At 53.0% G+C, this 11,448-nt stretch overlaps 1 protein-coding gene across 1 annotated transcript; it reads right to left on the bottom strand.

The window, feature by feature from the left end:
* Positions 1–3,061: 3,061 nt before the first annotated feature.
* On the bottom strand, positions 3,062–8,320 carry LOC139678828 (MAGE-like protein 2). Its single transcript, XM_071570018.1, has 2 exons — positions 7,183–8,320; positions 3,062–3,216 (listed from the first exon to the last, which is right to left on the bottom strand). The coding sequence occupies exons 1-2, from the start codon at positions 8,318–8,320 to the stop codon at positions 3,062–3,064; spliced, it is 1,293 nt and encodes a 430-aa protein (XP_071426119.1).
* Positions 8,321–11,448: the final 3,128 nt, after the last annotated feature.

Here is an 11,448-nt window from a genome sequence, read left to right as displayed (position 1 = left end):
GTCTACATTTTCCATCACTCCCCCTGGACAATTACCCAAACCAGCTTCATTCCCAGTGTCATTACCCACATTCTCTGCCTGGAACTCCCCTAATGATGCCAAACTACCCAGTTAAAAAGGTGGAGGATTAACTGGTCTCTGACTCTTCCCCAATGTCCTGTTTAACTGGGAACTAATTATGCCATCAGGAGGATTTAATGAAACAATATTTGTCCTAATAACAAGCAGTGCCTCTGACCACTGGGAAGCTCCAGGCCTGCACCCACATCCTCTCCCTCATTTACAGAGCAAAATACAAAATAAATGTTGCAGGCTTCTCATTTCTCTACTGTGGAAGTAATTAAGTACTTAATTGGAGCAGGAAACACGGTCCAAAGGCAAGCTGGGCCACAGTGCACCAATTCTTAATTATGTTATGTGGACCTATTAATATATTTTACAGGTTTTAGTTTCTGTTTCAGGGTGAATGAGTTTGTTACTGGAAACTCTTCAGTCTGTTACCTCCCATACCACACCAGCACTAATTTGCATAAAACTCCCCCAAAAATCAAGTATTTGGGATACACCACCAGGGCAAACAGGCAGGGACTGATGCAACAGTTACCCCCAAATTCACACCTTCTCTCTGGGAAACTCACAAGTTTTCTGTGTGCCCTTCCAACAGCTGGCAACACCTGGTCATGTGAAATTAAAAATAACTCTGTTTTAAGTCCAAAAGGAGCACTTTAACCAAACCAAGAGCCTGGTGTTTATTGCAATGTACCATTTCTTTCCTTGAGGGGTTAATAAAATGTTCCTGCAGGAGAAGGGAGAAGGAAAGGGCAGTCTGAAAGTGCCGTGGCTTTGTCAGAGCTCAGTGACACCCCACAGGTGACAAGATGCCACCCAGCCCTGAAGGGATCCAGCAGCACCAACAGCCCTGGCAGGCACAGGGAGGCTGGGAAGGGCATCTTCATTTTCCTGCTCTGAAGCACCTCCAAAGCACCAGAACCCCTCAGAAAACTCATTTTCTTTCTCTTCCCCCACGAAATAGCATTGTAGTGAAAACCACAACTAACTTGGCCACAAGATGTACCACAGTGCATTTAATTGGTGACAAAGGAAGAGAAATGAGTTTATTTCCTGCCCCATCTCCAAAGGTGCCCTGGCTCAGACACTGCAGTGAACAATAACAGTAAATGGGATAAATAAACCTCCTCTCTGGCAGCTGAGCTTTATCCACATTAAGGGTTTCATCAACCAGCTGCAGCTTTATTGGTACCATGTCCAGGTATGACCCAAGCCCTCCTACACACAGGACAGCAGTGTGGAACATCCTGCTTTAACCTACAAGCCAAGGTACCAAATCCAATAACACTGAGGCTGCACAAACCTGGCACAGATTGCAGGGGTTGGAACTGGAAGATCTTTAAGGTCCCTTCCAACCCAAACCATTCTGTGACTCTACAACTCTGTGAAATGGGTACACGTGCCCTGGGAGGACTGAGGGTACCAAACTCCAGGCGTGGAATCCTTGGGATGGTCCAGCTTATCTCAGGGCAATCCCACCCTCAGCTGAGGCATCACAGTGTTACTCAGTAGTGACAGTAGGGAAATTCATTAACACATCCCAAAATTCAGTGGATTTGCTACTCCAAGTGATGACTAAAGTGGCCAAGTTACTCTGTGGAGCTGCATTTGGGACATCTCCATGCAGAGAGTCACACAAACAGCACTGCCCTCCATCCCCAGGTCCTCCCCACAAGCCAAAGCCACCAATGCCTGAGCTCCAACCAGGGGCCACTGGCAGGAAGGGAGAGGGAGGGGCCACTGGCAGGAAGGGAGAGGGAGGGGCCACTGGCAGGAAGGGAGAGGGAGGGGCCACTGGCAGGAAGGGAGAGGGAGGGGCCACTGGCAGGAAGGGAGAGGGAGGGGCCACTGGCAGGAAGGGAGAGGGAGGGGCCACTGGCAGGAAGGGAGAGGGAGGGGCCACTGGCAGGAAGGGAGAGGGAGGGGCCACTGGCAGGAAGGGAGAGGGAGGGGCCACTGGCAGGAAGGGAGAGGGAGGGGCCACTGGCAGGAAGGGAGAGGGAGGGGCCACTGGCAGGAAGGGAGAGGGAGGGGCCACTGGCAGGAAGGGAGAGGGAGGGGCCACTGGCAGGAAGGGAGAGGGAGGGGCCACTGGCAGGAAGGGAGAGGGAGGGGCCACTGGCAGGAAGGGAGAGGGAGGGGCCACTGGCAGGAAGGGGGGAGGAGCAGAGCACTGGGAAATCCCAACCCAGCCCAAGCAAACACTTTGGCACTGCCAGTGGGGCATCAAAAGGCCTGTCAGAGACAACAAAAACACAAAACTCCCATAGGCTGCCTGTTCCCCCCCAGACCTGAAAGGCCCTCCAGCTCCATTATTAATGCACTTGGGCTCATTTGTCAGGAATTTGACAAAACTGAGTTGAAAACAAAGCAAACCTCCAGGGTTTTTATGGTAATGCTGGTGAGTCTGTGGGATGGGAGATTAGGCTGCACACTGTGTTGCTTCCCAGAAAATCCCTCCCCACCATTTCAGATGATTGGAAACCAAAATGAGGAGAAAAAGGAGCTGTTTAAAGCATCAGTAAACAAAGGCTTCTTACTAGTAGGCCTTTATCCACAATTTATGCTGATTTTCCATTTTGTTTTATATGAAAGCAGAGCCTTCAGCCCTCCAACTCTGCTACTGCTGCTTTTTACACTTTTCCCCATTCAGGCAATCATTTATTTACCATTTCCATTTTTGTTTTCAATTCAGAAGAATACATTCTTTTATCAGTTATTTATTTAGGATGGCAGTAAATTGATTTTCTCCCTTTTATGTGCACTGCACAGCTGAAACATTCAGAGAGACGAATCCCATTCTGCTCATTTGTTTGACTTTCTCTCTCCCCACTCAGGTGATTCTCCACATTCTCCCTCTGCACTTGGCAGCTCTCCTGATGCCCCAGGGCATGCCCAGTGCCACGAGATGCCAACCCAAACCTTTAGGTGCCATTCTAACAGCAAGAAGTTGCAGCAGTGAGGAAAGGGGATGAACTTACACCCACACATATCATGCCAACATCATGACTCTGCCAACCCCGGGGTGCCCAGAGCCTCCAAACAGCCCATACCCAGCGCTGTTTGCCCACTCCAGGTTGCCCACCCGGGTCTGAAGCTGCAGGGTGATGTTCTCCCCCAGCCCCACAAAACCTGCTCCTTGTTTGCCTGCAGGAAAACAACAAACTGCTGTTTCCAGGTTTTTGCTCTGCCCATTAGGAATGCAAGCACAGATGGCTCTGCTTGGTCTCCCCAAGCCTGGCACGTGCCCAAGGGACTGGGAGGAGGCCTGGCACGCTGCAGGGGAGGGAATAAATGCATTAGGGAGAACGTGTCATAAATCCCCACCTGGCAGGGAAAGGTGCCCACAGCAACAAAGCACACACAGGACTGTTCCCCTCAGCCTCACAGAACTCACCCCAGTGGGAGCAGAGGGGATGGAGATGGGCAAATTAGGAAGCCAAAAGCAGAATGCAAATGTCCTGACCCTCCCCTTCCCTCCAATCCTCCTGCAGATTTTCTCCACAGCCTCAGAGGAGCTCAAGGAAAGGGCTGTTGCTTTGCCTTTTATCAGCACCTACATGGGGCCAAGTGGAGAAGTTTCCACAACTCACAGTCTTGCTGAAGGCACCAGAGACACGATGGAAGGTGAGAGGGGCCCAAACCAAAACACTTGGGAATATATTTCTTCATTATTTGTATTTCATCCTCACCAAGCTGATAAACCAACATGAACTGCATGGCATGCAGAGCTGGCCTTCCTAACACAATGTCTGCACCACAACACAGAGTCTACACAAATGTCCATCCCCTGGTTCTCCTCAGTGCCCAGGAATCCAACAGGGTGTGACACTCCTGGAAAAACCATCAAGTCACTGTAAAAAAAAATCCCTTTATAATTTTTCCCCATTGAAGAGCTTAAGTCTCTTGGTTCTGTTTTAATGGAGTAATTTATCACCCAATTCTTTTTAAAAGTAACTAATACAGATAGATTAGACAGCAAGATGTGATACATAAAGAATAATAGTCCATTATTATTAAAAGTTTCCAATACATTATAATTTTGTGTGATTGATTAGAAAGCCTGTTGTTTTACTCTAACATCTTTTTAAAGACTTCTCAGTATCAGTTCAAGATTAAAAAGTTAAAGGCAGCTCAATCATCAGGTCGAGATGGAACTTGGAGGAGTGGTGGGTTCAGGAGCACTTGAAAGTGTCATTTGGCTTCTTGACCATCAGAGAGAGGAGTGTTTTATTCCATGCCCCATTTCAGTATCAATAAAAAGGCTTTCCTTAGAAACAAAATAATCAGTTTATGAGTTAAATAGACAGGACTGATCCAGCTGCTTGTGGAATGACAATTTCTTCATTACTCTTTAATGAGCAGCCTCTCTCCATTCTTCGTTAACTTGGGCAGACGGGCTCGTACTGGCAGCCAAGAATCTGCTTTGGAGATAATTCTGAGCATACATTTGATCAGCATTAAGCTGCACTCCTTCCCCAGCACACAAACACCTGTGCATCAGTGAACTACAGCCATGAAACAGAGGAAACCAGATTAATTTGCACCAAAATACAGTCACCCTGTCCACAGCCCAGCTCCAGTTCTGAGCCTCAGCTTTGCAGGGTCGCTCAGAACGTTCCTTATTTCTCAGACTGCAGTAACTCAAACCCTGTGATGTGTCAGCCCAGATATTCAGCATGTGCTGCACACCTGTGGGAAGAACCTTGTAGCAATTTCTGCTTCCAGACACAAAATTTATGAATAAATTCAGCCCCATCATAGTTCTAATGACCTTGATTAAACCTGAAGGAAATTGGCTCTCCGGTGAAACTAAACATGTATTACAAGAAACACTTTTTAACCTCTAACTCAGGCACTTTTACATTTCAGCCTGAAAACCACCTCCAGCCCCTTTCAGGAATGATAATTCAGTGATATAACACTGCAAGAACAACCCTGCACCTGGGCACGATCCTCTCCCTGAAAAGCACATTTGCAACCAACAACTTGCAATAAAAATCAGAGAGTGGAGCTTAAGGCTGGAGGTTTTGGAGGAGAGGTTTGTGTGAGGAGCAGGATGAGATCAGACACCTCCTGCCCTTCTGTGCTGAGCTGCACATCCCTGGGGGTGCCCAGGGCAGCAGATCCCTCTGCAGGGACAGCACAGCCTGTGCTGAGTGCCTGGTACCTGCACACAGAGACACTTCCCAGGGCAACGGCAGCAAATGAGTTCATGTTTCAAAGGATGAAATTAATACACTGGCAAGAGAATATGCAATTTGCTTGTTTATTGCCTTTCAAGGCAATGCCATCGCCAGAGGTTGTCATTTTAACAACAGGCAGAAAATTTATTTGCCAGAGTTTCAGAGCAGCCCCATTAAGTGCCAGGGGCCTCTCAGCATCCCAGCAAAGGATGAGCCCCTTCCTTTCCTGTCCATTCCCACCCCCTCTCCAGCAGCAGAGCCTTTCCCTGGACACTCAGGAAACGGGGACCAAGTGGAGCTGTGGCAAACAGAGGCAGGAACACCCACAAGTCTTTGAAGAAAACTAAATTATTTTCATCATGATAAGCTGCCACATTTCTCTCCTGTCAAAGAACAAACAAAAACGTTGTTTGCAGTCAAAATGTCTCTTTTAGTTCCTCTGATTTAAAAGAAAACTATCTATATACTGACTAAGTTTCCTCTCAAATCATACTTCTGGAGCTAGAGAAACACTTCATTTGGGGAATGTCAGGTGGGATGTATATTACTATAATGAGACATATATTATAAATTATATGTTAAATATTTCAATCCTCCCCACTGGGGCTTTAATTCATAACTTGATCCAACACCAACTTCTCTCTGAACAGCAGAGATCTGTGCAGCCTGTCTGCACACTCAGATCAGCAGCACAGCATCTCTTTCAATATTAACACCCATTTCAGTCAAATCAAAAGTGGGCTCATTAGCAACAAACGAGCCCAAAACGTGGCTCAGCTGGCACAGAGGCCCCGTGCCCACCTGCAGTGCCCACCCTGGGCACCCACAGGCAGCTGTTTGAGGAAGGGCACAGCTGGACCACAGAGCTGTGTCTCAAATCAATGGCCAGACAAAGAAGAGACCTTTCCTTTCTGCTAAGGGCACAGATGACATTCCCACCATTATCACCAACAAGGAGGAAAGAAAAGGAGCATTTGGGCAGCAAATGCCTGATGAGGAACAGGGTGGGCTTAATCAATAGCCAAGCACAAAATTATCTCAGCAGATTTCAGCTCATTTCCATCGAAAATGCAGCTTCTGCAAAAGCCAAATAAACATATAAAGTGGGTTTCTCCCTGCCAGCACCGTGGGGAGGGGCTCCAGACCACCCAGCACAGGCAGCTCTGCCCCACTCCCAATCCCAACATCAAAGCTGCGCTGCTAAAAGAGCAAGGAAATAAAAACAAGCCAGAGATGAAAGCTTCATGCTGAAGAAAACATCCTGCAACCTTTCTGGCCCCAAATGAGCAGATCCTGTCTGGGCTTTATTCTGCTCTCAGTCACACTCGTGGCAATTCCGAGCAATTTGGCCCAGTCATTAGTCCCGTGCTAAGCAGGGCTGCTCCTCCCACTGCCTTCTTTCAAGTTGTATTGACAGACACTGGCTCAGTCCTGCTTAGGACTTCTCTTGCTTTTCCTAGACCACTGGAGTTTCATTTTGGCATCATTCCCTCTACATTTCACACGATCCTGTTCAACATTTCATGTTATTTTCTCATATTGAAAATGGAATAAATAAGTATCTCCCAAACTCTGTGAGATCATTGTTGATAACAAAGAAGAGGGAAGTTTTCCAGAAGCAACCAGTGACTGGAAACCCAGCCCTGGGGCAGGGGGAGCGCCCCGAAACCCAGCCCTGGGGCGGGGGGCGTGCCCCGAAACCCAGCCCTGGGGCGGGGGGCGTGCCCCGAAACCCAGCCCTGGGGCAGAGGGAGGGGTGCCCCGAAACCCAGCCCCGGGGCAGGGAGGGGGGTGCCCCGAAACCCAGCCCCGGGGCAGGGAGGGGGGGGGGGGGCGCCCCGAAACCCAGCCCCGGGGCGGGGGGGGGGGGGGCGCCCCGAAACCCAGCCCCGGGGCGGGGGGGGGGGGGGGGGGGGCGCCCCGAAACCCAGCCCCGGGGCGGGGGGGGGGGGGGGGGGGGGCGCCCCGAAACCCAGCCCCGGGGCGGGGGGGGGGGGGGGGGGGGGCGCCCCGAAACCCAGCCCCGGGGCGGGGGGGGGGGGGGGGGGGGCGCCCCGAAACCCAGCCCCGGGGCGGGGGGGGGGGGGGGGGGGCGCCCCGAAACCCAGCCCCGGGGCGGGGGGTGCCCCGAAACCCAGCCCCGGGGCGGGGGGTGCCCCGAAACCCAGCCCCGGGGCGGGGGGTGCCCCGAAACCCAGCCCCGGGGCGGGGGGTGCCCCGAAACCCAGCCCCGGGGCGGGGGGTGCCCCGAAACCCAGCCCCGGGGCGGGGGGTGCCCCGAAACCCAGCCCCGGGGCGGGGGGTGCCCCGAAACCCAGCCCCGGGGCGGGGGGTGCCCCGAAACCCAGCCCCGGGGCGGGGGGTGCCCCGAAACCCAGCCCCGGGGCGGGGGGTGCCCCGAAACCCAGCCCCGGGGCGGGGGGTGCCCCGAAACCCAGCCCCGGGGCGGGGGGTGCCCCGAAACCCAGCCCCGGGGCGGGGGGTGCCCCGAAACCCAGCCCCGGGGCGGGGGGTGCCCCGAAACCCAGCCCCGGGGCGGGGGGTGCCCCGAAACCCAGCCCCGGGGCGGGGGGTGCCCCGAAACCCAGCCCCGGGGCGGGGGGTGCCCCGAAACCCAGCCCCGGGGCGGGGGGTGCCCCGAAACCCAGCCCCGGGGCGGGGGGTGCCCCGAAACCCAGCCCCGGGGCGGGGGGTGCCCCGAAACCCAGCCCCGGGGCGGGGGGTGCCCCGAAACCCAGCCCCGGGGCGGGGGGTGCCCCGAAACCCAGCCCCGGGGCGGGGGGTGCCCCGAAACCCAGCCCCGGGGCGGGGGGTGCCCCGAAACCCAGCCCCGGGGCGGGGGGTGCCCCGAAACCCAGCCCCGGGGCGGGGGGTGCCCCGAAACCCAGCCCCGGGGCGGGGGGTGCCCCGAAACCCAGCCCCGGGGCGGGGGGTGCCCCGAAACCCAGCCCCGGGGCGGGGGGTGCCCCGAAACCCAGCCCCGGGGCGGGGGGGGGCGCCCTGACCTGAGCCTGTTCTCTGTACTCAAGGCACTGGTGGCCACCATGAGCAGCAGCAATGCCCATCCTTGGCTTGCTGCACTTGCCAACACCACTCCAGCCCCAACTGTCTGGCCTTGGGTCTGTGTTCAGTCAGACCTCAGGCTTCTCTTCCCTCCTGTTTGGATCCTACCCAGGAACCCAAACCTGAATTCATCCACATTCAGACCAGACAACTCCATCTTGAGCAAAACTTGAGATATGGGGCAAAGTTTTTCCTGCTGGTGATCACACTCAGTGTGCATTTGAATCAGACTATTTCTCTTCATTACAAAAACAACAACACCCAAACAGTAACAGAGCCAAGAGTGAGGGGTTGTGGTGCCTCATCTGAAGTTGAGCTCGGCCATAATGCTATTCATATGAAATCTGATATGTAACCACCTGGGTGTCATGATGTCCTTTATATTACAGTAAATCCAATACATTAAGGATGCAGGAAAATCTCATTTGGGACTGCAAAGCAGCCAAGAGTCTTTGCAGATTCCCCAGGAGTCGGGAGAACAGCAAATCACAGCAGCTCTCCCAAGTGATGCAGAGGTAAAATAATCCTGGGTACAGCCCCAGCATCTGTCTGCAGCAGCACAGAGTGCTTGACAAACTTGAATAACTGTAAACCTTGCAAATCTCTGGTTACACAGATGGTTTATGGCTGCCACTCCTCTCAGAGGAGAGGGGAGGGGCACAGGTTGGCAGCACTGCACAGGGGGATGTGGCAGGACCCAGAGCACAGCCAGGGCAGAGCTCCCACAACCCCTGCACTGGCACCACATCTCTCCCATCCCTGCAGGATCCCTGCCACAGCCAGCAGGGCCTCTAATGCTCTGTTTGCAGGGCACCTGAAGGGCACACAGCAAACCCACCCTGGCACCTCCCCACTAACCCCAGCACAGCAAGTGCCAGGACACACAACCTCAATACCAAAGACCCACATGTGCAGAACTCCACATGCAGCTTGTTAATATTTCATTGTCTGTACACAACAGACTTGTAACTAACTGTCTGCAGTGCCCAGGAGCCTGGACTGCCTCCCTGCTGCCAGCCAGGACCCTCTGCCCTTGTCCCCTCCCCTGTGTCCCAAAGGCAGAAGGGGTGAGGACCCCATCACCCCATTATTTGTGCTGCAGAGATGCTCAAAGCACCCCAGCCACAGGAGCCCCAGTGTTCTGTGTATGTCCAACTTATCAAGAATTAGGGACTCCAGGCAAGAGGCTTATGGGCAGCACAACAAACCCAGGGCTGGCAGAGCCAAGGAACTGCCAGAAGAATCCTTAAATCATCCAGCTTTCCTGAGGCTTTCCATGCCAGTCAAACACCAGCCCTCTCCCCTCCTCACTCCACCCATAGGCAGGGAAGTCCTGTGTGCTCCCCCCAGTCTCTGCACTACTGGTGGGCACTGGTTTTCAGCCTTCAGGGAGCCCCAGAGGTCACTGGAGCAGTGCAGGGCTGGCACCGAGGTGGATTCAGCTACAAGTGTTTCCTTAACACACTGGATTTCTCTGCAAATACTCAACACCTCCAGGCAGAAGGAGCCACTGGGAAGGGGCTCCCTCAGGAAGAGCCCCAGAACATCCCAGTGTAGCAGAGTGACCCTCCATGGGCTCAGGACACTGTGAGGACAGATCCCAATGTCCTCCTGCACTGCAGGTACCAGCCAGGACCTCAAGGGGCTCCAGGAGAGCTGGGGAGGGACTCTGGACAAGGGGGAATGGCTTCAAACTGAGAGGACAGGGCTGGATTGGATATTGGGCAGAAATCCTGCCGTGTGAGGGTGGGCAGGCCATGGTATAGGTTGGGCAGAGAAGCTGTGGCTGCCCCATCCCTGTAAGTGTCCAAGGCCAGGTTGGACAGGGCTTGGAGCAACCTGGGCTGGTGGGAGGTGTCCCTGCCATGGCAGGGGTGGCACTGGATGGGCTTTAAGGTCCTTTCCAAGCCAATCCATTCCATGGTTCTATCAAACAGGGCCCCAGCACTGTCTGGCACCCACTGGCAGAGGGCTCAGCATCAGCATCTTGGGTGGGGAAAGGAGCTGCAGCCCTTGGTTAAATGCAGCCCCACAGACAGGCAGGATGAGCTTCCAGCAGACACTCCCACCTGCTGAGCACCCCCAGCCCTGCTCCAGAACCAAGTCCTGCTGCTCAGCACCTCAACAGCACTTGTGGTTCTTGGCCAAAACTGGACAAGACAAATTGGGCCATTTTGCCCTGTGCAGAGCCAGGAGCTGCACTTGATGATCCTCGTGGGATCGTTCCAGCTCAGGACATTCTGATTCTCTGAACATTAATTTGCCTCAATATTTTAATGCATACATTCCATGAATCAGCTTGGAGAAATACCACACACTTGCACTTACATATTTTCCTTTGGCATAAAGAGCTCCACTTTTCAATCACTCAGCCTTGTCTGCCCTGCTAGAACATTATGTAGCTGAATTCCCTTTTGCTCAAGCTTTTGCATTAGTCATTTTAGTCACCTGCTCCCATCGGGTGGTTTTGTACAGTTTGTGTTAAAAACCCTCAGTCTGCAGAGGGGGAACAATTTCTGCAGCACAAACCAAAGCAGAAGGCTCTGAATTGTACCTTTCACATTAAAAAATAACACAATAGAATTAATGATAAATCTTAATTCTGATCATTGTTCCTATTTGCTTAAGAGGACAAGTCCTGGTCCTTGGTTTTAATAATGCCAAGGTCACGGGTTCAATCCCCTGTGTGGGCCACTGACTTAAGAGTTGGACTCGAGGATCCTTGTGGGTCCCTTCCAACTCGGAATAGTCTGTGAAACATCTGGGAAGAGTGGCAGAGAACTGAGCTGATGTACAAAGCTGCTCCAGCACAGAAAGGATGCAAAGAAGAGTTCAATATTCTTTCTGCTTTTGAAGCAAACCTGCCATCTCACAGTCACAGGCACCACCTCCACCAAGATTTGATGAGGATGGACCCCCTTGCACAGCCAGGCCATGGAAAGCAGCACTGAGCACTTCCTTGTCTCTCCCCCACCATTGGAACTCTGGTGAAAGTCCAGAAAAAATGAGAAGTGGTAAAAAGCTTTATACAAAACACATCGGGGGGGATTTTACATTGTCTCACCAAGGAGTTACAAGCAAAGCTGAGGAATTATTTTTATCAGGTTCTATTCCCCACTGCAAGGGAATA

This window comes from Pithys albifrons, chromosome 15 (genome assembly GCF_047495875.1).
Source record: "Pithys albifrons albifrons isolate INPA30051 chromosome 15, PitAlb_v1, whole genome shotgun sequence".
NCBI classification, from domain to species: Eukaryota; Metazoa; Chordata; class Aves; order Passeriformes; family Thamnophilidae; genus Pithys; species Pithys albifrons.
This window is presented reverse-complemented; position numbering and strand designations above follow the sequence as displayed.